Source organism: Musa acuminata, chromosome BXJ2-1 (assembly GCF_036884655.1).
Source record: "Musa acuminata AAA Group cultivar baxijiao chromosome BXJ2-1, Cavendish_Baxijiao_AAA, whole genome shotgun sequence".
NCBI classification, from domain to species: Eukaryota; Viridiplantae; Streptophyta; class Magnoliopsida; order Zingiberales; family Musaceae; genus Musa; species Musa acuminata.
The window spans coordinates 18,147,247-18,173,072 of NC_088338.1; the positions used below are offsets into that span (position 1 = coordinate 18,147,247).

Sequence of the window (25,826 nt, forward strand, 5' to 3'; positions counted from 1 at the left end):
GAACACGTCACAGCCGACACAGCATACCAAGTCAGAGCCCTACGCCACACATCCAGTCCCGGGAGCTCGTACTAAGAAGATATGCCACACGTCCCATCCTGGGAGCTCGTACCAAGAAGATATGTCACACGTCCCATCCCGGGAGCTTGGGGCGGTGCCGTCTGATGTTGCTCTGCACGTCCCGAAACGACGATCGATCAGAAGGGTCATCCTATCCCTCAAGGGTCAGCGGCGATGCCAAATCGATGCACCATCAACCCTTGCGCCATAGTATAAAACCCCTGGCTGGCCTCCGTCTAGGGGAGAGGCAGAAAATAAAAGGGGAAAAAGAAAAGCAATCCCTCTTGTTACTAACTTTCTTGTCGGAAGGGCCACAACCAGGGATCACCCGGCAAAGGCCATTTATACAGAAGGGCGACCACTTGTTGATGGCGAGGGACTCGGCACGGGAGCGCCAACCACCTGGCAATGTGGAATTGTTAATCAGCCCCAATCTTAACCAACGCCAATAGCACTCCTTCCCGAGGGCCCGGCCACCTCATCACCCAAATCACCCCACAGTAGGCTTCCGACATTGACCCGCGGACCTAGCCGTGCTAACTCATCGGCCACGGCATATTCGTTCGCTAACATTTTGGCACTAGAAGGAGGGTCATATTGTAGGAGCATATGGCTAGAGCTCTCCCTGAGAGAGAACCACATATCGACCTCCCTTCCATCGAACCCGAAAGTTAGGTCCTCCCCACTCCCGAAGATGGTGGGATTCCGACCTCAACACCAGATCGCTATTGGTGCCTGTTCAATGACCCGGGGTTGTCGCCCCCCGGATTCGTCATAGGACCCTCGGCTGTGACACCTGAGGCATTCCTTGGCCTATCCAAGCAAGTGCAGGCCATGGCAGGCATGATGCAGACGCTCGCTCTGCTCATTCCTTAGATCGTGCGGCTAGCGACTCCCCCGACTAACCTAACCCGGCAGAGGCCTAGCGGGGAGCAGGTCAGGACTGGAGAAGCTCGAGAGCAAGCGACGGACCAGAGAGGTCCGCTCGGACAGAACATACCCGCAACCTGTTGAGTCACCTTAACCCACCTTGAGCCTGACACCGTATCATCTGATTCGGTGGACGACTTGCTTAGGGCCCAACTGTCCCGAGTCAATCAACGCCTGGATGAGTTCCAGCCTGAGTTTCGAAAGTCACGGAGCGAGTCCAATGAAGATGGCTCAGGCGGGTCCCCTTTCACTTAGGAAGTACAGGACAAGCCAGTACCCCTTAACTTCAGGCTGTCGACATTAGAGACATACGACGGCGGCTCCGATCCCACGGAGCACGTCTCTGCATTCCAGGCTTAGATGGCCCTCTATAGCACCTCTGATGCATTAATGTGTCGGGCATTCCCGACCACCTTGAGGGGACCGACGCGAGCATGGTTTAGCCGGCTACGTCAATCCTCGGTCTCATCCTTCGACCAGCTTGCCAGGGAGTTCGAGCAGAACTTCCTTGCCAACATGCGACCTAGGCCTTCCATGGTCACCCTGCTCGCGTTATCCCAACTCAAAGATGAGCTGCTTTCTTAGTTCGTGGCACGTTTTGCCACTGAGATCTGGGGATTCCCGGACGCTCACCCCTCTTTAATTATGCAGGCATTTCTGATGGGTTTGAAGCCTTCGAGGTTTTTCTGGTCGCTGATCAAGAAGTCGCCAGTGACCGTCTCCAAAATTCTCCAACACGCTAACCAATATGTTACCGCCGAAGCGTTGGTGGCGGGGAAGTGTATGGAAGGCAAGAGGCCAAGGGTTGAACAATCCCGGGGAACAACCTCAGCAACCCTGGCGCCACCCCGTCGGGGGCCTAATCGACAAGAGCTACTCCCGAGGCCCCCGCCTCTTCCCCTGAAAACCTCCCGCACCAAGATCTTCCTCCAAATTAGGGAAAAAGGTCTCTTGCGACATCCATGTCCCATGAGGGCCACTCATTAGGATCGGTCCAAATATTGCAGGTTCCACCGAGACTACGACCATGATATGGAGGACTGCCATGACCTCCAAAATCAAATAGAGGGACTGATCCACAAAGGCCACCTCATATGCTATCTCAGGGAACCCCGGGAAGCAACTCCGCGCCCAAGGAACCCGTCAAAAGATAAATCGACGTTATCTCCGGGGGATCTGCGGTCGACAGCAATAGCTCTGCGGCGAGAAAAGCCTAAGCCCGCAGCACGGTCGAGAAGCATCCCTGGCCTGAGCTCGAGCCTGAAATCACCTTCGGGGCTAGAGAAGTCGAGTGCTCCCACCACGATGACGCGTTGGTGATCTCCATCCAAGTCGCCAACGCTCGAGTAAAAAGGGTGATGGTCGACACCGAGAGCTCCGCCGACGTTCTTTACTTCAACGCCTTCAGAAGGCTTGGCTTGACTGAGGGAGATCTCACCCCCATGGCGTTAGCACTCATAGGATTCATAAGGAATTCTATATCCCCGCTCGGGACTACGACCCTCCCTGTCACCATTGGGGAGGAGCCGAGAGTGAAGACAATGATAACCACCTTTATGGCGGTTGATCTACCCTTGGCTTACAACATCATCCTCAGCCGATCGACGCTGAACAAGTTAAAGGCAGTGGTTTCCATTTACCACCGGGCCATCAAGTTTCCGACCTCGGCAGGGATCGGGGAGACTCGAAGCGACCCGAGAGAGTCAAGGCAGTGCTATCTCATGGCGGTTACTCTCTCGGAAAAATTGCACCCCGCTCAGGTCCCCGACCCCCGTGAAGGACCCACAGCACCAATGCCATTGGAGCCTCCCGAACGGCTCACCGAGGTACCCCTAAAAAAGAGCCGACCTGACCAGACTGTCAAGGTTGGAACCGCACTCCCCGAAGCAGACCAGCTCCACCTCATTGACTTTCTGAGGAGGAACGCTGATATATTCGCATGGTCCCTCGAGGAGATGCCCGGGATCAGCTCGGAAGTGGCCCAACACCGGCTCAACATCGACCCCGGAGCTAGGCCGGTAAGACAAAGGCCGAGGAAGTTTACTCTCAACTGATTGAAGGCGATCGGTGACAAGGTCGACCGCCTTAAAAAGGCCAGATTTATTACCGAGGTCCAATACCCTTGGTGGCTATCAAATGTAGTCCTCGTTAAGAAATCTAATGGAAGTTGGAGGATGTGTGTTGATTACACCGATCTTAACCAGGCATGCCCCAAGGACTGCTATCTGCTCCCCAGGGTGGATCAATTGGTCGACGCCACCGTGGGCCACGAGCTCCTTACATTCATGGACGCATTCTTCGGCTACAACCAAATCTGAATGGCGACTCAGGATCAAGAGGACACAACCTTTATCACCCACAGAGGAGCATACTATTATAAAGTAATGCCGCAACCTACCAAAGGATGGTCAACAAACTTTTTAAACACCAGCTTGGGAGGAATATGGAAGTATACATAGACGACATGATCGTAAAGAGCAAGGCCGCAAGTGCACACCTAACCGACCTGGCAAAGACATTCTAGATGCTCCGGCGATTCAACATGCATCTAAATCCTGCGAAGTGCGTCTTCAGAGTCAGCTTAGGGAGGTTTCTTGGCTTTATCATTCACCAAAGGGGGATATACGCTAACCCGAAAAAGGTATAGGCCATAGCCGAGATGCACTCCCCCCGCTCGGTCAAGGAGGTACAACGACTTGCCGGGAGGATGGCAGTGCTCAATAGGTTCGTGTCGCGATCAGGAGATAAGTGCCTCCCCTTTTTTCAAGCTCTACGACGGGCTGACAACTGTACATGGACCTTGGAGTGCGAGGAAGCCTTCCAAAAGCTAAAGGTGTGCCTCGCCCACTTACCCCGACTCACCTCGCTCGAACCGGGCGAAACCCTTAGTCTCTACTTGGTAGCCTTGCCAAAAGCAGTCGGCTCAGTGTTAGTCCAGGAGGTGCCACCTACTCAGCAACTCATATATTATGTTAGCCATATTCTCGTCGGGCCCGAGGCGCGGTACCCCCCGATCGAGAGGCTAGCTCTCGCCCTCATGAAGACGACCCGAAAGTTGCGGCCCTACTTCCAAGCCCACACGATTACGACTAGCTGCTACGACAGATCCTTTCCAACTTCGACGCGACAGGTCCAATGCTGCGATGGTCAATCGAGCTCAACGAATTCGACATTTAGTACTCCCTCAGGACCGCCATCAAAGCTCAGGTACTAGCTGATTTCGTTTCCGAGCTAACCCTTGAAGACCTTAACGTGGGGCAGGACAACAACCAGAGCACATGGACCCTGCACGTGGATAGCTCATCCACTACCGGAGCGGTCGATATCAGGCTTATCCTCAAGGACCCGTTAGGAGAAACCTACGAGAGGTCGGTCCAATTATAATTTTGAGCTACCAATAACGAGGCCGAGTACGAGGCGTTACTCCATGGCTTGCACCTCGCTCTGGAGATGCATGTTAATGACCTTGAGGTTTTTAGCGACTCCCAGTTGGTGACGAGACATGTCAATGGGAGCTACGAAGCCAGCGACCCAACGATGGCACTATATCTCATGGAGGCGAAGCGACTCGCCCACCACTTCAACTGTTTCTCAATCGCTAGAATACCTCAGGCACAGAATGTGCAAGTCAACGTGCTAGCCAGGTCGGCCTCTACCCACGACCCAACGTCGGTCCCAGCGATTGAATCCATAATGGCACCGACGGTGGCGACTCACAAGGTCGCCGAAACAGGTATACTACCCAACTAGATGGAGGAAATCCTTTGCTTCAAGACCGACGGAAGGGAGCCCAATGACCCGATGACCATGAGAAAATTGAGGCAAACCCAAGCCTGGTACTGCGTCGTCGGTGGAAGGCTGTACCGAAGGGCCTTCTCCCAACCTCTCTTACGCTGTCTCACCCCATCAAAAGCTGAGACGGTCCTCGCCGAGCTCCATGAGGGGATCTGTGGGGAGCACATCGGGGGACGAACCTTGGCCTTCAAGATTTTTTGGCAGGGATACTATTGGCTAACCATGCGCCAGGATGCCCTGTCATATGTACAGTAGTGCCCGCAATGCCAAAGGCACGCCCCGACTGCGACACCAGCCAGTGATTCCCCTTACCTTGATGGACGCGGCCTGGCCCTTCGCCCAATGGGGGCTTGATCTTCTCAGACCTTTCCCTCTAGCATTGGGACAACGGCGCTTTTTTTAGTCAGCGTCGACTACTTCACAAAGTGGGTTGAAGCCGAACCCTTGGCCGCCATTACTGAGAAGTAAGTCCAAAGCTTCACATGGAAGAATAATCACTCGATTCGAGATCCCGAAGGCTATCATCGGCAACAATGGAGCTCAATTCAACAATGCTAAGTTCAAGGCCTATTGCCAATCATACTGGATCTAGCTGAAGTTTAGCTCTACCACGCACCCCCAGACCAATGGCCAAACCGAGGTAATAAACCAGGCGATTTTGGAAGGCCTCAAGAGGAGGATCTCGAGCATGCATGGAGCTTGGGTGGAGGAGCTTCCCAACATCTTATGGGCAATGTGGATGACTCCCAAAACCGCCTCGGGGGAGTCTTCGTTCAGCCTCACGTATGGGACTGAAGCGGTCCTTCCGCCCGAGATGGTGTTCCCGACCCTGCGCACCTCCAGTTATGAACAAAGGGCTTCCAAGGAGGGCCTCTGAGCAAACTTAGACCTCCTCGAAGAAAGGAGAGCCAAGGCACATCTATGTACCTTAGCATACAAGAAGGCAACAACCCAAGTGTACAATCGCAAAGTCTGCCCGCGGCCGATCAAAGTCAGGGACCTTGTCCTCCGAAGGGCAGAGGTGAGCAACCTGACTCGAGCAAGAGGAAAGCTTGCACCTAATTGGGAAGGCCCATATTTGAGAGGGGACCTACTGACTCGAAACCATGGAGGGAATCCCCCTGCCAAGAACTTAGAACGCAGCAAACCTAAAGAAATTCTACTTGTGAGAAAAGCAGGTCGGGGTGCGGAGAAGACATGTGAAGTACATGCACATGCGACTAGGAAAAAACCAAGGCAGAATTTCAAAATGAAAACACTTCTTAGCAAAAAAGGCATTACATGAGGAGGTCGGGCGGGACAGCCCCAAACCCGACTAGCAAAAAAGAGGGGATCCATCAACAAAGGAGGGGAAGCATAGCCCCTAGCTCGGGGGGGGGGGAGAGTCTCGGGCCCATCATCGAAGGGGCCGTTCATCGGCATGTCAACGTTCTGGTCCACCAGATTGTCGGCAAAGGGATCCGACTCAAGCTCCAAGTCCGGGTACTTTGCCCAGAAGCGAGCGCAGGCCACCCGGTACCCGTACTCGTACGTGGCCCATCCCGACCGCACTAGGCCACGTTCGAACCTGGCGGATGCCTTATACCCGGTGATCGCCTCCTCAATCCTTTTGGGTAGCCCAGCCGCTCCTTCAGGACCTCCTCAACGCCCCAGGCAGTGGACCTAGTGGTCTCGACGTCATGGGAAAGGGTCAGTAGCTTGTCATCTAATGATTGGATGTGTGACCGGCTTTCTTCCAGCTCGGTCTTCAAACGAGCCACCTCCTTGCCCAGTGTCGAGGCATGCTCCTCAGCCACGACAACGACCTCTGGCCCCCCTCGGGCCCTCAGTTCCAGGTTCTCCTTTTGGAGGGCGACGTCGACCTCCAACCGGTGCCCAATCACGCGTCCGGCATCGAGGACCCGGTCGACCAACGCCATACCATAGTGTTGACTCTGCGTGAAGGTCGGTGTTAGCACGCAGGCAGAAAGGGGTCAAGTAGGAAAAGGAAGCCACCACTTACCCAAACGAGCGACTTGGTTGCTCGCTCTACTAGCTCTTCAGAACTGGAGCCGTATAGATCCTTAGCTATGGATGGGTGGAGCGCCCCCCAGAGGAACTCCTAGGTAGTAGGCCCGTTGCCCCAGATGCGACTTTTGGCCCTAAGGGTCAACCACCGGGTGGCATAGGGGGCCCCTGGCTCCTCGGCAAGAAGATCGACCATACTTGGAGCCTGGTACTACTCACCGTCGACCTAGGAGTGGACGCAACATAGCTCCCGTATCGGCAATGGGTGCAACGGCACCCTCTTGGAAGGGTCGCCACCGGACGACCCAGCCGATCCCTTCCCCTTCACATCCCCCGAGCCCTCACCCTGGGGGGCAGCCCCGAGCAATCCTAGGATGGCACTCGAGCGAGTGGTGGGGCCTGTAGGTGTTTTTCAAGCCAAAGTCTTAGTCCTCTTCGGAGGGCGCCCCTCTATTGGAGATGCCGACACCCTCTTCGGAGTGCCCTCCTACGGGGGCTCCCTACCTCCGGAGCCCTCCCCGTCTCGAGACAGGGGCATGACAGTCTTGATGCTGGCCGTCTTCTTCACCGAACGAAGATCCACTATCACTGCAAAAGAAGACTGATCGGTCAGATAAGTCAAGACAAGCGAACAAGCCATCATAAGCGAATGACCATACCCCTAGTGGCGGGGCTCATCTCTGCTTCAACCATTCCCCCCTCGGTCATCTCCTTAATTGCCTGAGAGGAGGATAGGATACCCCTCAGTTGATCCACGACCACATTTTCCCCATCGGAGAGCATCGGGGGGCAATTATTGATGGTCCGAAAGGCCCACCCAGTGCTGAAGCCCCACTCTTCGTTGTAGCTAATAAAGAAGAAACGCCTCTTTCAACCCTTGTTGTTGGAAGGCGTACCACTGATATTAAAACCGTTACGAGCAGTCAGGTAGTACCCGCCTGGCCCCTTGCCCAAGCGGAAGCAAGCCAGAAAGAGGGCCTGGGACGGCTCGATCCCAGCCCCCCGACACTCCCAGATGAAGGCCACCAGGTATCGCCATGAGTTTGACGACACCTGGGAGGGCAAGATCCCCCAAAGGCAAAGACAGTCCCTAATGACAAGGTGCAACAGGAACCGCAGCCCCGCCTCAAGTACCCCCATAGTCAGCCCAAACCCATCGGGAAACCGATCATACAGCCGCTGCCCAAACCGAGGGACATGTAGACCGTAACACTCCAGGATGTGGTAGCGATCCCGGAGCACTCTCAAAAGGTCCTCGGTCACCACCGAGTCCACGTCATGCCACGACTTGAGAACCTCAAGCATGGCCAAACTCCTTAAGGACTTTGAGGAGGCGCTACCTGAAGACACACAGACCACCTCATCCTGAGAACCCCCATAGGAAGAAGAAGAAGAAGAAGGAGAAGGAGAAGGAGAAGGGGAAGGAGATGAAGACAACAATGAGGACAATGACGGAGATATCTCGACCTCAAAATTGCAAGCAAAAGCTAGGGCGCAAGATGAAGGATGGAAGCAGGAAGGATGACTGAGTTGCAAGAAGGGAGCCGAGGCACGGGACGAGGGGTTGAAGGCAAATGTGATGATAACCACCTTGGGTAGGGTTTATAAAAGGCGGGCTATCCATAGCAAAGTATCAGTTGTGGTTTCCCAAGGAGAGAAATAGTCACCGCATTTAAGACCCGTCATAACCCCTTGGATCCGCCAGATTCGCTTGCCTCGGAACCCGCACCAGAAGTGTCCCATCGCCCGAGGACCACCGACGAAGGCCGTTTAAATAAAAAGTTTCCCGCAAGGCCAAAGTGACACTTCGCCCAGCCCGCCACATGGCACGATGGCATGAACCGGCATCCAGGTAATAGTCGCTCGACCTGCAGGTTAGGCTCTTGCCCGAGTCGCTCCAGATCGCTCTCGACAGGTGACCCGCTGGCACCAAGGTCCGAGTCCGAATATAATCACTCAGCTCGCGATTCCAACTCCTGCCTAGGTCACTCCAAATCGCTCTCGGTAAGCGACCCGCTGGCACCGAAACTTGAGCACGAGCATAGTCGCTCGGCCCGTAAGTAAGGCTCTTGCCCGGGTCGCTCTAGATCGCTCTCGACAGGCGACCCACCAGCATTAAGGCCCGAGCCTGAGTATAATCACTCAGCTCACGATTCTATCTCTTGCCCGAGTCGCTCCAGATCGCTCTCGACAGGTGACATGCTGGCACCGAAACCTGAGCATAGTCGCTCGGCCCGCAGGTTAGGCTCTTGCCCGGGTCGTTCCAGATCGCTCTCGATAGGCGATCCGCCGACACCAAGGCCCGAGCTCGAGTATAATCACTCGAATCACGATTCCAGCTCCTGCCCGGGTCGCTCCAGATTACTCTCGATAGGCGACCTGTCGTCACCGAAACCTAAGCACGAGCATAGTCACTCGGCACAGAAGTAAGGCTCTTGCTCGGGTCGCTCCAGATCGCTCTCGATAGGCGACCCGCTGCCACCAAGGCCCAAGCCCGAGTATAATCACTCGGCTCGCAATTTCAGCTCCTACCCGGGTCGCTCCAGATCCCTCTCGACAGGCGACCCGCCGGCACCGAAACCTTAGCACGAGCATAGTCGCTTGGCCCACAGGTAAGGCTCTTGCCCGAGTTGCTCCAGATTGCTCTCGACAGGCGACCCACCAGCACCAAGGCCCAAGCCCGAGTATAATCACTCGGCTCACGATTCCAGCTCCTACCCAAGTCGCTCTAGATCGCTCTCGACAGGCGACCCATCGGCACCGAAACCTGAACATGAGCATAGTCGCTCGGCCCGCAGGTTAGGCTCTTACTCGGGTCGCTCCGAATCGCTCTCGACAAGCAACCCGCCGGCACCCATTTGAAGAAGAGTGTTCTTGATTTTAGTAATAGAGAAATAACAGATAAGATAATTATGATTAGATAAGGATAATGATGGAAGATTCATGCACAGATCAAGAGGACTGGTATGACCGGGGAGTATTTGAGATTTTTATAAGATGAATTAATTTCTTTCATCTTCTAAGGGTATAGATTATCTGGAAATACTTAATATTTCTGTCCCTCTTATAATTTCATTGAGTCTTAGCTTTAGTCTACTATTTTAAATGTAACTATCTATTGAGGGCAAATAATTTGTTGGAGAGATTGTGAATAGTTATGAGTTCAGAGTCAAAAAGGGGGCAAGGGACTATTTCTACTTGAGTAGTGAAATCTCATGGTTATAGATTTAATCTAATTCTCTAGATTCATACTCTTGAAGAATATAATTCCTTAGATTCCTACTCTTGGAGTGCACTCAACATATAATAGTAGAAGTGAGGGTAAAAAGATCCTTGTGTAAGAGCATCGGGTCTCTTCTGGGGTTGACACTAGTCCAATGAACTTGACAAAGTCTTTGAATTCATCATCAAGAGCCAGTGAGGATCAAACTGATAATTGGTAGAGTTTCTATTGGGTCTTGGGAGGTTATTTAATCTAACCATAAAGGGAGAGTCATTAGAAGCCATCCTAGGAAAATGAGTGATAGAAATACCATTATAAACAGAAACATAAATTTAAGATAATCCTATCCAATCTAGTAGCAATATGTGAAATGACCAAAATGATTGTTGTACTAGGTATATTTAGATTCAGCAAAAATAGTGTATGAAAGATTATTGTTGAATAAGAAATAGTTAAAAATAGAAATTGACAAAGAAAAAGTGAAAAGGTGAACCCCTAACTTTTCTTTAATAGATAGAATTATGATGAAATCTCCACAAGAAGCCATAGTAGACATATCTAATAAGGAGAATAAATTTTAAATTTTATTTTATATAGAAGAAATAGTACTAGTGTATATAGTCAAGAGGAGCTAAGGGGACATATTTATTTCTTCAATTACTAAATTATCAGTTTGCTTGGTTTTATAGATTAGAAAAACTTATATTTTATATTATCTCCATGCCACTAAGATTTTGCTTCTATTAACATTCCTAGCCGATTTCTTCTCAACCAACATAAGAGAAAGATAATTGATGTTCCTACATGTGAGTTTCTAATAAGATGAATATGTCTAGATTATGAATTTTTATAATACTAAAAAGGCATCTTTGATTCCCTTTTTATAATACTTCTATAGTTCTAAGATATCATGTTAATAATTATATATTAATAGAAGATTCAAGAATATAGTGAGATCCCTAGGTAGGGACAAAAGATAACAAGTTTATAATCTTTTGTTTCTTGTTCTTATGGTTAATAGAGAAGAGGGAAAGAAAAGAACTTGAGAAGGGTAACAATACTCTTTAAGAGTTTCTTGCTAGAGGAGAATGTTCCATTCTAGATCTGTCTTTCTATGTCACTTCTCCTTGCTCCTTGACATTGTTCTCCATCATTTATCAAGGAATTTTAAACTTTAGATCTACAAGTATATAAAAAATATGAGGATTTGACTTAGGGTGGGAGTTCTTTACTATTAGAGGCTTCAAAGTTAAAAGCCTCTTTGGATTATCATATATGAATCATGTTCACCTCAAATATTTTTGAGTTTAGGACCAAGAAAGGGTTAGGAGGAGATCATCGAGGGAGAGGGGAATAACCTTCAAACTTGAAGGTAGAGGATCTTTTGCCACTAGCGATGAAGGTTCCTTAGAAGAAGAAGCACCGGTAGTCATAGGGACCATTGCCAGCAAAAAGGTGCCAACTTCAATAATCTCTATTGCCAAGCCAACACCTAGGGTAAAAAAAAAAAAAAGCTTTAGAGGAGCCTCGGGGAAGGAGAAGGGGGGCATTGTTTGGAATAATAATTATATCTAGAGATAAGATAGAGTGTTTAAGAGCTTTCTCCTAACCCCAGAGGGATTAACGATAATAGAGATGAAAGGTGATAGAATATTGTCTGTCTTAATTATCTCTGCTATCACGTTTCTACTTAGGGCTAAGGAGAAACTACTTTAGGAGTTGATAGAAGTAGAGCAATTTTAAGAAACTTTGAATGAGGGGTACCATGCTAGATACATAAGAACTTGGAGGAACCAAATTTGGGTCTCTAGGTGACAACCTTATCCGGGATAACTTTTAGGGCCAACAAGACATCTAAATAGATCAAATTTTGTTGCATAATACTAGGTGGCTCAACAATTTGGTCAAAATGATGTTAGACTAGAGTATTTTGTCTGTTGCATCTTCTATTAGGCTACTTTTGGACCTTGACCAAAGGTCTATAGGTCAAGTCGTCTTCTACCTCCGAACAAGGCTTAGGAACCCTAGAGGCGGTCTTAAGATTTGGCTGAGTTTTTGAGGAAAAAGTACAAAGGTCAATCTTATGATCCACCCTACTATATTTAAAGTATATATTTAGAAGATTCAATAAAGCTATGGATCGAAAGAACTGAGAACTTCCCTCCTTAGTTTAGGAGTCCTAAGGAAGAGGGTGAGAGAGATAAAAAAGAATGCAAACTTTTACAAACTTATCGTAAGTGCACAAGAGAGTTCATCGATTTTGAGGAATTGGATAATTTTTTAGGCAATTTGGTAGAGAATGTTAGGCTATAACTTTCCAAGATGAAGGCTAGGGAATTGGATCTATGTGATAGTTTTTTAAAATTTTTTAATAATGAATTAAAAATTTGACTTTCAAGGGATTAACGCTAGGGCTTACCCTTTAATGAACTAGAGGTCACCAAGGAGGACATAAACCTTTTTTGTCTTAAAGTTAAAATAAAAATAAAAGAAGTTGACGGCTAGGTCAATGATTTGACATTTCAAGGATAAACCCTATAACTTAGGAGAAAAAAAAACTTGAAAGGAATGATTTTACTAAGAAACTTATCATAAATTGTATTCTTTTAGATCCTCCCGAATAAAGAAAAGTTCTGTCGGGTCAAGTTCAATGGTTAGGGAAGACATGATTTTCTGAAGCTAAGCCTCAAGGGCAAAGTGCGGCCCCAAGCTCCCACACTATGGGCTCCTCAAAAAGAGTCCACAAAACTATAGCCGAAAGGAGGGACTTGTGAAGGTATTTTAAGGAGGGGAGGCTTACGAAGGAGTAGGGACTTGTGGAGGACCGAGGGAAGTAGCGGGAGGTTTGTGCCTAAAAAAGTCTCACTCATGAAATGAGAGCCAAAGCCATTATTGAGGTAGTTTGAGGCTTCCAAAGGACTCGGACTTATGGAGGACCGTAAGAGTAGTGAGGGATTCAGGCCTTGAAGGGGAGACGTTACCAGGTCGGGAGCCAGCAGGGCTGTAGTTCAAGGAAGAGGGCGAAGTGACTGAGGGCAGGAATTTGAGAACAATGGGTTGTGCAGGGAGAAACGGAGGGTTTCGTAGTGAGAACTAACCATGACCTTTTACCCAGATTTCGTAGTGAGAACTTTGGAGGGTGTAAAGGATGAAGACATTTGAACAAGGCAAAGATATCTTTATATGAAGCCGGAGATCTAGACATGAAAAAAGTCTGTCACCGAGGGCAGAAATAATTAGAATAGAAAAGCAAGAGAGAGAGAGAGAGAGAGATAGTTGTCCCCGTTGAATAAGCAGTGAACTTTGGACCTAAGCCCTGAGCATGAAAGGACGGGGGAAGCGAGGAAGAGGAAGGTTCCGCAGGCAGCACAACTGCATGAAGTTGTATCAGCACATCACTTTATTTCATATTGCTGCAAATATACACTTGTTTGTATGTCATCTCTTACCTTCAGTTGGGATCTCAACATCCTTCCTTTCTTTCAAAGAAGTACTAACAGTATACAAATCCAGATGATAATGTTGAGTGAATTCCACTCGCCAAAAAACGAAACAATCCTGAACGAATACAAACAAAATTTGCCAACCTGTGAGCTGCACTATTAGCAGTTCTATGTAGATATTTTCATCCAACAAAATTCCAAGAGTTAACATACATCAAAATACTCCCGATGAAACATCAAGACTTAACTGAGGAATTGGGACATGGATAAGCTATCGAAATTAGTGAACAACAACGAGCAAACCTACCTAATGATCTCTGGCCAGACCAAATATTATGCATACATGGAAAGAAACCCTGCAGATGTGGAAATAACAACACCGGGGGAAACATTAGATGATAGGTTTTTATTGACGTTATGCCTTGGAGTTTCAGAATGGAACATGCTGTTTTACAACTCAAGCAAGGCAAAACCTCGGATACAACTCAGTACAGGTTCCGGACATCATCTTTATGTACAGATCTGACTCCAGAATATTAGCACCAAAATGCAACAGCATCTGCACGGAGAACACATCTCACATCAATATAGGCAGGGTGGATTGAGAATAAAAGGGTGAAACAACTTGTATATGCATGGATATACCATTGCTGGCTTTTCCTGAACTCTGTTAGAACTGGATATATGTTCTCAAATGCGGTGTATGTCTCCTCTCTCACCTGAGATGGAAATCCAGTATATGTAATAGTCATTACCAACTTAGCTAATAGGTTTGTAAAGAGTGTCATGCAAAGTTTTAACCTTAGCTCCAGTGATAACAATTTTTCCTGAGACAAAAATGAGGAGCACAATCTTTGGTTGCTTCATCCGGTAGATCAGACCCGGGAAGAGCTCTGGTTCATACTGTTAGAAGTAACAATCATCAATAGAGAATGTTAAAAACATTGCAACTTGGAAAGATCACAAGGTTTCTGCACAGGTGATTTGAGGAAAAATTTCAGCGAAGAAATAAAAAGAGTCATGTGCTTTGTCGGTCCAGCTAAATCTACTTAACTCAAAAGGAGTGTTTTAAGACAACTCAGTATTAATGATTGGCTTTACAAGATCGAGCATAGCTTCTTCAACCAAAGACGATTAAGCTTATTTTTTATTGAACTTACTAAGATGAGAATTAATACAAGTAGATGATCCAACATAGAGGAAAAGAAGAAAATTGAAACAATTAGAGATCAAATAGTGCAAACACCTGCAAAATCAACTAAAACCAACAATAGAGCTGAGCCACATAGATCATTTACATACACTGCAGAAGGCACCATGAGAGTATGCAAGGCCTTCTAGTCTTATTGGAAATTTGACGTCACATGAACCAACAATATTCTGAATCTTGAAATCCTAGACATCACATAGAATGTCAGATAGAAATATGCATAAACAACAAAATGACATAGCAAAATGAAAAACCTGTGAGCAATTACCTTAAATTTAGCAGGAAAACCAAGTTTCTGAATTATTCGAGCATACTGAAAAAACAAAGATGTCAAGTCAGATTACAATTCCAATTGCGGTGGCACACACGTAAACTCATACAATACATAATCTTAATACTCTGCCAATACTGAAGTAAAGCTTTAGAGCATTCAATACAAAAGACGGTCACTTGTACAAGTCATCAGACCTTCCTTGCTGCAAGTTTGGATTGATGCTCGCTCTTAGCTCCGGTACATACCTGCCACGTGGATCTAGAATGTCAGCAGAAAAATCACAACCAACAGATGTGTTCAGAAGTTTGCAAATAGAAGGCAACAATGATAGAATAATGGTTGTAAAGCCAATTTAACTACTCCACAAGATAATGGATGCAAAATTATACCATTGCACTCAACCCTAGTTTAGACTTCAGATAATGCAGGTAGTTTAAATAACTTAAGATAGCGCATACATAAGACAATTGACAAATAAATATTCACTTCTTAAAAGATCTAATACAATGGGAACATGACTACACAAAATGCGTTTACGCAGCTAATAATCAGCAGCATGATGCATTTTACTTGTGATATACAATAAATAGTAGGCAATCAGATATTGCTATTCTCCTTAAAAGAAGGTACAATGTAGGTGCTATTAATCCACTTAAGATATTGCTAAGAAAAAAAGTAACAATTGAGACTTGTACAGCTTCTAATCTGAAGTCCTTAATAACGAGAGGAACCATCAGCACGATAAAGAATTTGAGGATGATAAACAGTCAATAAGGTAGCAACAATAGCAGTGTATGACAACACAATAAAGCTCACATCATGCTTCCATTCTCAAGACCAAATGTACCATATTTTCTTGACCTTCCAATTGACAGTGGATATTGAGAATGAAAGGTGGAGTCTCAACTGTTGAATCCCGTATTTTGATGATGAAACCAATTGATAAGTGTTTATGTTTTAATATGCGTTTTGAGTGACGCAGGATGCTTCGATCAGGATGAGACAATTAAAGCAGGAAGAATCATGTTGTGTCGGAGGAAAACATGTCAGAAGATTGGACGTCGGGCCGGAGGATCGGTCGACGTATCGACAGAAGGCTTCGGGCATCGGGCCAAGAAGAGCGGATATTGCGCCAAGAATATCGGAGTTGCAGAGTCAACTGGCCGATTGGACAATAGGCCGCAAGAGAGGATGATGCGCCGAAGAATCGGACGAAGCGTCGAGGGACCAATGACATACCGGACAACATGATTAATGCTTAGCATTAATTGTCTAGATCGAAGTGTATTTTACATGTGCAGGATTAATTGCGATAGCAAGGCATGAAGCAAAATGAAGTCCCGGAGTCAAGGACGCAATTTCGTTGGGAGTTCGAGAATTCTTCGGAAGTCCGGACATTCGTCGGAAGTTCTGGCGGAACCAGCCGAGAAGTCTCGGAGCTTGCCAGAGAAGCTCGTCGGAACTCGCCAAGAAGATCGTCGTGAAGTCCAGGAGCTTGCCGGGAGTCCGCCGGAACATTGCCGGAAGATCACCGGAAGCTCGTCGGAAGAATAGACTTACGGACTTGTGTAGCTCAGATTATGTCTTAGATTTCGTAGTTAGCACGTAATTGGGTTTGGATTTGGGCCAACCTAATTAGGGGCCAGCAAGGCCCATATAAGGACTGTGTTGGGCCCAATGAGAGGCGCAAACAGTGCCCCAAGAAGTCTCACTGTCATGGCACAATCTTCGAGACTATGTCAGGCGGTGGTACCGCCAATCTAGGCGATTGTACCGCCCCTGGCAAGGTGCCAGGTGGTGGTACCGCCCAGACTGACACTGGGCGGTGGTACCGCCCAACGCAGGCGTGGTACCGCCTGTGCCCAGGAAACCCGAGATGAGATATTTTTAGGCTTCAAGTTTGAATCAACTTGAAGCCTATAAATACCCCTCTCATCTCTGATTAAAAGACACAAGCATAGAGAGTTTAAAAGTAGAAAAACGCTGTAGAAATCTCTTGTGAGAATCCTCCTCTAGTCTAAGTGTTAGAATTCTGTAAGAGAGGAGTGAGTGCTTGTAAGGGTTGTCTCCTAAACCCGATAAAAGGAGAAGAGGGGTGCAAGAAGGAGGTTGATCTTCGCCTATTAAAGGAAGATCGATAGTGGATGCCGGTGGCCTCGATGGAGGAGGAATCGGCGGAGTGGATGTAGGTCACGACGATCGAACCACTATAAAATTGGCGTGTTCTCTGGTTTGCATTTACTTCCTGCCATTTACATACTGCAGACTGAATCTTTACTTGCCTACTGCGTTCACTTCATAAACGTACGCTTTCAAAGTTAAGTTTCCGAAATCGGTTTTCATCGGAATCAGTTTTAATCGAAACGAAAAGTTTTGAAGACGTGATTTTACCGCTGCACTAATTCACCCCCCCCTCTTAATGCTGACCCTGATCTTAACAATTGATATCAGAGCCTCGTGATTTCTCAGTTGGTTTAACACCCAAGAAAAATGACTCTTTTCGACTTTCAAGAGGGTCACTCTCTCATTCGTCCTCCCTTTTCCAATTGGATGGACTACATATATTGGAAAACTCGAATGAGAGTTTTCTTGCTTTCTTTGGATTTGAACTTATGGAACATTGTTGAATCCGATTTTAAAAGGTCTTCTCTTCCAATGAAAGATTGGAATGATTTGGAGAAGAAGACATTTTCTTTAAATGCTAGAGCTATGAACACTCTATTTTACGCTTTAGACAAAAACGAGTTTAATCGGGTTTCTATGTGCGAAACAGCTTTCGACATTTGGCACACTCTTGAAATCACACACGAAGGTACTAGCAAAGTTAAGGATTCTAAAATTAATTTTTTAATGCATGATTTTGAACTTTTTCGAATGAAGCCTAACGAAACCATTGTTGATCTGTACTCCCGTTTTACGGATGTCATCAATGGTTTAAAAGCTCTTGGCAAATGTTTTTCGGATTTTGAACTTATAAATAAGATTTTGGGTTCTCTTAATAAGAGTTGGGATTCAAAAGTAACGACAATTCAAGAATCAAAAAATTTGAATACATATCCGATTGAAGAACTAATAGAGTCTTTGATGACCTATGAAATGACGTGCAATGCACGTAAAGAACTTGAGAACCACGTTCCAAAGGACAGGAAGGATTTCGGACTAAAAACAATCGAAGACCACTCGAGCATAAGCTCAAGTGATAGTAAACTTGAACTACTCATGAACTTTAAAAAGTTAATAAAATAAAATTTAAAGAACAAAAAGAACGCAACTACTTGCTTTGAACGCAAGAAGAAGAACACACTTTGGGATGAATCGAGCTCCTCCGAAAATGAGGAGAAAATCAACAAAGGCGAGGTGGCAAACTACGCCTTAACGGCTTTCGACGATGAGGTAATCAAAATGCCTTTAGTTTATTTTGAAATTACATAATGCTTCTCATGACTTATTTTTAATTTAGTTTAAGAAAATTAAATATTTTTTTGAATTGTATGTTTAATGAAAATGCAAAAATAAAATTAGATCATGCTTACCTTTCTAATGATTTTAAAAATAATCATGAAAAATACATATTTTATGATAAACAAACAAAATGATTTTGATTGAAAATATGAAATCATGCTTGATGAAATAATGTAATAATACTTAATAAATCTATATTTTGAAATTATGCTTGATGATCCTTGCGATATATGGATTATCGATTTTTACCATAATAAAAGTGGTTTTTTTTCGGTTTTAAATATGATGCATATTTCTGTTTGAAAAAAAAAAAAAAACAAAGGCATGCTTGTATGAAACAAACTAAAAAGAGGAAACCTTTCTCCTTGAAAATTTTCTCTATTTTATTGATTTTTTTTTTAAAAAACGAGATTAATGAATCTATTTGTATCACTTTTTTGAATCTCTTAAAAGTAATGTTAAGATTTTCATGATTTGAATTTGAAATGAGTTTTATCAAAATTATGATCTTGATTTCTTGAAATAACATGAGATTACCTTTGATGATCATTTTGATTATTTTGATTCATGGAATTTTTTATTCATGACTTGATCTTTCATTTGTTTATGAGATGATTGAAATCTTTGTACCTTTGAATTCTTCCCTTCTCCTTTCAATTTTTGAAATTATGCATGTTATATGTTGGAGATTTGAAACCATGTTTTGATATCATGTATATCCAAGAAATGTTGATTTGACAAATTGAATGAATTGAAAATGAATAATGATTTTTCTCTTGATTATAACTTATGATATTATGAATCATCATCTTGATTTCTCGATATTTGATACATGAAATTTTTCTATGAATCAAGATTTTTTCATGCTATGATTCTTCTTGGTATTCACTAAAAATGATGTATTCAAATTAACCATGATATGCTACTTGACATCTTGATAATTTATGACTTGGATTTTATTATGTAAAATTTCTTATATTCATGAAATGTTTATCTCATCACGAAAATTCTCTTGATATTTTGAATGTGATGAAATGAAATTAAGCATGAAATACAAATGAGAAGTTAATGATCATGCATGATAGGATGTAATGAATTTTGACATTTAGATACCATCATTTGAAAAGCTATGATCATATTGCCAAAATGATATATCATGAATGCTTGAATATCATGTATGATATGCCCATAATGATGATTGATTTATTTGTATCATGCATGAAGTAAGGATACAAATGTAAGGTTTTGAAATTGTGCATATTTCAAGTTGAAACCATAATGATGCACAAACATATTGAAATAAGATTGATAATTTACCTTTGTCATAATCTGAAAATTGATATAAAGGGTCTTCCCTTCTTTTTGACAATGACAACGGGGGAGATAAAAGATGCTAGCTCGCACAACTCAAGAAGAAAGCAAAAAATTGCACTTCTCAAAAGAGAAGAAAGAATTTGCTTCTTGAACATCTCAAATTATTAGCTTCCATATTGTAAAATAATGTAACATTTTTTTAGCTTTGCAAAGGAAGCAAAAATAATCGAACTTCTCAAAAGAGAAGAAATTGCTATCTTAAACATCACCAAGAATTGCTAGCTTGAAATCTCAAGAAGCAAAACATGCTAAACCTACATATCTAGCAAAATTTACAAACTTGCAAAACTCAAAATTTTCACTAGCTTACATGATGATAAAACTGGAGATTATATTTTTCATGCAATGATTTGAACTTGTATGCTCAAACACATGAGAATTGAACTTCTCCTTTTTGTTGATGACAAAGGGGGAGAAGTATGTTGATGTCATGCATGATTTGATCATGACATGTTGCTTGGATTTTTGAATCCAAGGGTTTCTATCAATATGGCATATTTATAGGGGGAGTTTGTTTAAACTCCGGGAGTTAAGGTTAACTCCGTCATCAATTGTTTGTCATCATCAAAAAGGGGGAGATTGTTGAATCTCGTATTTTGATGATGAAACCAATTGATAAGTATTTATATTTTAATATGCATTTTGAGTGACGTAAGATGCTTCGATCAGGATGAGACAATCAAAGCAGGAAGAATCATATTGTGCCGGAGGAAAACATGTCAGAAGATTGGACGTCGGGCTGAAGGATCGGTCGACGTATCGATAGAAGGCTTCGGGCATCGGGCCAAGAAGAGCGGATATTGCGCTAAGGATATTGGAGTTGCAGAGTCAACTGGCCGCCGATTGGGCAATAGGCCGCAAGAGAGAACGATGCGCCGAAGAATCGGACGAAGCGTCGAGGGACCAATGACATGCCGGACAACATGATTAATGCTTAGTATTAATTGTCTAGATCGAAGTGTATTTTATATGTGCAGGATTAACTACGATAGTAAGGCATGAAACAAAATGAAGTCCCGGGGTCAAGGACGTGATTTCGTTGGGAGTTCAAGAGTTCGTCGGAAGTCCGGACGTTCGTCAAAAGTTCTGGCGGAACCAGCCGAGAAATCTCGAAGCTTGCTAGAGAAGCTCGTCGGAACTCGCCAAGAAGATCGTCGTGAAGTCCAGGAGCTTGCCGGGAGTTCGCCGGAACATTGCCGGAAGATCACCGGAAGCTCGTCGGAAGAATAGACTTACGGACTTGTGTAGCTCAGATTATGTTTTAAATTTCGTAGTTAGCACGTAATTGGGTTTGGATTTGGGCCAACCCAATTAGGGGCCAGCAATGCCCATGTAAAGACTGTATTGGGCCCAATGAGAGGCCCAAACAGTGCTCCAAGAAGTCTCACCGTCATGGCACAGTCTTCGAGACTATGTCATGCGGTGGTACCGCCAGTCTGGGCGATTGTACCGCCCTTGGCAGGGTGCTAGGCGATGGTACCGCCCAACACAGCACCCTAGGCGATAGTACCGCCCAGTGCAGTGTCAGTCTCAGACTGACTCTGGGCGATGGTACCGCCCGTGCCCGGGAAACTCGGGATGAGATGTTTTTAGACTCGAAGTTTGAATCAACTTGAAGCCTATAAATACCCCTCTCATCCCTGGTTAAAAGACACAAGCATAGAGAGTTTAAAAGTAGAAAAACGCTGTAGAAATCTCTTGTGAAAATCCTCCTCTAGTCTAAGTGTTAAAATTCTGTAAGAGAGGAGTGAGTGCTTGTAAGGGTTGTCTCCTAAACCTGGTAAAAGAAGAAGAGGGGTGTAAGAAGGAGGTTGATCTTCGCCTATTAAAGGAAGATCGATAGTGGATGCCGATGGCCTCGACGGAGGAGGAATCAGCGAAGTGGATGTAGGTCACGACGACCGAACCACTATAAAATTGACGTGTTCTCTGGTTTGCATTTACTTCCTGCCATTTACATACTGCAAACTGAATCTTTACTTGCCTACTGCATTCACTTCATAAATGTATGCTTTCAAAGTTAAGTTTCCGAAATCGGTTTTCATCGGAATCGGTTTTAATCGAAACGAAAAGTTTTGAAGACGTGATTTTACCGCTGCACTAATTCACCCCCCCCCTCTTAGTGCCGACCCCGATCCTAACATCAACAATCATTTAAAATTACAAATATAATAGATCTTCGCTTCATTTAGAACTTAGTTCCTCCACTGGAAAATGAACAGTCAAATAGTCTTCTGCAAGAAAAAAAGAACAGTCTTTTATTACATTAAAAGGTTTATTAGTAGCAATCCTCAACATTTATACGTGTACATGCTATAACCCTTCTTGTTACATGCAGTTTAAGACAGTTTAGAGGTCAGCTCATGCCCAATCTGAGTTTCTAGCATGTATGCCTGGAAGTATCTAAATCAATCATTATAACTAAAACCACAAATGCAACATCACATTTGATGTGTATTTTTCACTAAAACCACTGACCTGATACACAGAAAAAAAAATATAAATCCTTTTCAGAGCATTCCACATGTTTACACATGATGGCTATTCAATATATCTAATTTCTTGCATAATCACATTTTCCTACAGTAAATAAGAAAAATAACATTTACAACTTTACAGAGTTGTAAATAAGTATCTACAGTACCAGAATGATATTCATGACAGATTCTGAATTTAAATAGGCATCTGTAATATTTACAACTTTACAGACTTAACTGTGACAATATAAAAAAACTGCGATATTATGTGTGAACAAAGGTACCTACAAGATTTGACAAAATAAAATATACTGATGATGCAAAAAAGCAATAGTTTTCTATCAAGAGAAAAAAATATTAAATACACATCCTTCGTATCATTTGAAGAAAAATCTGGCAATCAAGTCTACAAAAAAGGAAAAGTACAACATATGAGATCTATAAATGTATCAATTGACTAGTAGAATAAGTTGATGCACATCCACTATGCCTATGAAAGCCTTCCAACATATAGAGAAAATAAAAATAAAAATAAAAATGTTTACCATTTTTCCTGATGCAAATATCAATGCAGTAGTTTTTGGCTCTCTTATTCTCATGATAACTGCGGCAAAACGCTGCACACAAGGCCATATGCAAAAATCAGCAGTCAACCTCACATCAACTTTTAGAATTGATATCAATTTCCAACATGGCACATTTAAGCAGATGTAGTTTGTGAGAAAACTTACAAGCCAAATACAAGATTTTATTCTTTTAAAGAAAACTCCAGTTGTTGCAGTTTAAGATCATGAGATTGACAAGCCCTTGACTTTAAGAGCTTGAAATTCACTAAGGCAATAGGATGAGCTTTCTTATAGAAACAATGTTCATCTCAAAGCATGGACACAAAAGAGATAATTATGTGAGACATTTATATGTACTTCAGGTTACATTCAGCATGTCACTGAAAGTTCATAAACATCTCAATATAGTGTGTATTGAGTTTTCTATACAAGGCTTGCTTGTTCAAGTTGGTCCTTTATGATCTCAAAGTTCCTCATCTGATTTTAAATTAAGTTACAACATGAAATACCGATTCCATATGCTGATCATTAATTGTGGTTGATCATGACTTTAGAATCATGTGTCAGGAGAAATTAAAAATAACAAGATGAATGACAGACAACAACAGTGAGACACACAATCCATAAAGTTCGGGAACAGCCCCTGCATCTTAAGAGGATCAACATCTAACTTTACCTCATACCTTGGGATTGTACTCAGCATTACGAGCTTGCAGAGCAATTGCTTTGAGATCCAACTTGCAGTCCAAATTAACAGTTGAAACAATATTCCTGGTGCCAAAAGAAACTCAATGTAAGAAGAACCACTATGACTATGTTGTTACATTGTCAACCAACAGCAATAAATACAAACAGGTCTCAGGAAGCAATAGTGGCTCATAATAATCAGTTCACATGCTCAGCAACCTCTAGGCAACATAAAGAACCTATATGTGGATATCAATATTGAGTTTCAAAACAGCTAAGTGTTAGTCTTTGCCAACTGTCAACAATTTGTGCAAGAAAAAAATAAAGGACTGAAACAAAACATCTGGAAATTCATAAAAAAAGTTATATTTATGCTTCCTTTTAACACATAAAATTATCTAAACTACCAATATATGACATCAAAGTAAATGGAAGAATTCAAGCTAATCAATAGGTTAAATAACCAACAGTTTGCCCCCTCTCATATGGATGGCACAAAAATAGGACTGAATACAAGCCAAACCCAGTAACTGTTTTAGGTGCTAAAAGGATAGTTGAGTTTGACAGAGCACGCAAGGGATAATTGAGTTTAATTTATCTCTCTAGGTTATTAACTACTAGAAAAATCCTTGAGAAAAACTTTTAGCTGAGTCAAGTTGTGACATAATCTTGGAAGCTGAGCCTGCCTAAGTTCCATTATTTTTTTAAGCTGAGCCTCATATGAAGCTTGATTCATCTTATTTAGGAAATAACAAGAGCTCGCCTGCCCGAGCCACGTTCTATTATCTTTCTTCCACACAAACTTGCAACTGCTGGAATTAATTCATCCACAAAATCTCATAACAGCAGTAGCACAAATTTTACATTTTTGGAACATATTAACTGAAGCAAATCACATATGATGACGGTAAAAGAAAGTATGTGGTACTTAGTTACATATTTCAAGAAAAAATATATATCATTATAAAAGTTCCTTATAACACAAACAAGAGTGAAGCAATCACCGAACACCGATTAGACAGCAAATGCAGTAATTCTTTGAACAACTCCCAGGCAAGCATGAGATCAATTCCCTATCTTCACATAATTTAAGAAGCTATCACAGATCAGCTTGATCGCACTCAGAATAAGTTATGAAAGAGGAAGCAAACATTTTTTTATTAACTAAAGGCTTGGAATTCCATGGAAAAAATGGTTCAACAGTCCTTTGATAATTTCAGAAACAAAGCCCCAGGACATCAATTAAGCTGACAGTGTACCACAAGTATACCAATCCTCAGTCAAACAGAAAGCTCAAGGGCTTCATTTACAATAATCATGGCAATACTGTATACAACCACAGGCACCTGGATCACAAATCTCTTGACAGAATACTAAAACACAAATCATAGCTCCATTAGTACCAGACTGCAGGTTGAGTATGCCTATGTAGTGGGAAAAATCTGGACAATCAGACTCAGAGATACCTGGATTAATTTTGTGTTCTTACATAATATCTAACATGCAAGTTCAGTCCAAGATATTTCTTTAGGAACAATACAGAGAAGAGAGAGTTACTGAAGCGTGGGAACAATGCCAGATGGGTGCTTCGAGAGATCGACCGGTTGGCTCCCCTCAAGGCCCTGATCAGCCATGATCCACTTTCCAACTCCTGAGGTGTCAATTACAACAAAAAAATTCAAGTATATTTGCTCGCTTCTCTTCAAAACCGCATATTGTACTCAAATTCCTTCAAATAACTTGACTTGATCTATAGATCACCGATCTTTCGAATATTTTTCCACTGAACGGGTATCACCAAATACTTGCCGCTCCAAATCAACAACAGGTCGAATAAGGGCGAATCTGATAGGAAGCAGGCAAAGATACTAACATCAGAACGATTTATCGGTGTCGTGACTTCTCGCAGACCAGAATAGAGGACATAAGCAAACCGTCGAAGGATCAAGGCAGAAGTATAGATCTCACGATCGGACCCAATTCATCATCGTATCCGCCGGCACCTCGACGAATTCTAGGTCTGCCCGGATGATTGGAGGTCGGCAAAGGTCGGATTAGAGCGGGAAATGGCTGAAAACTGCATATATAGGCCGACAAATCCAAAAAAATCGGCCTTTTATAGGGAGAGGAACAGATCTGGCGATAAATAGAGGAGCGGAGACGAACAAATGGGACGAGGCGGATGGAAGAGTTCAATCCACGCGATCATATTTAGGGCTTCTTCTTGCATATAAGCCCCCGGAGAGTAGTCTTTTTAAGTTTCTCCTGTGAAGATTCCAGAAAACTTGAATTTGACATGAGCGCAAAGCCTCACGGAG

At 43.9% G+C, this 25,826-nt stretch overlaps 1 protein-coding gene across 3 annotated transcripts; it reads right to left on the reverse strand.

Moving 5' to 3' along the window:
• Positions 1–13,840: 13,840 nt before the first annotated feature.
• LOC135599043 (TATA-box-binding protein-like) lies at positions 13,841–25,701 on the reverse strand. Of its 3 annotated transcripts, none has more exons than XM_065093705.1 (10): positions 25,477–25,701; positions 25,066–25,353; positions 23,505–23,592; positions 22,801–22,872; positions 15,137–15,187; positions 14,937–14,981; positions 14,761–14,853; positions 14,260–14,361; positions 14,104–14,177; positions 13,841–14,017 (listed from the first exon to the last, which is right to left on the reverse strand). In XM_065093705.1, coding segments are annotated over exons 2-10 (603 nt in total). In that variant the 5' UTR covers positions 25,143–25,353; positions 25,477–25,701; the 3' UTR covers positions 13,841–14,016. The 3 variants fall into 3 exon arrangements, with proteins under 3 accessions (XP_064949777.1, XP_064949776.1, XP_064949778.1); XM_065093704.1 differs by having other exon boundaries at positions 25,443–25,701; XM_065093706.1 differs by lacking the exon at positions 22,801–22,872 and having other exon boundaries at positions 25,443–25,701.
• Positions 25,702–25,826: the final 125 nt, after the last annotated feature.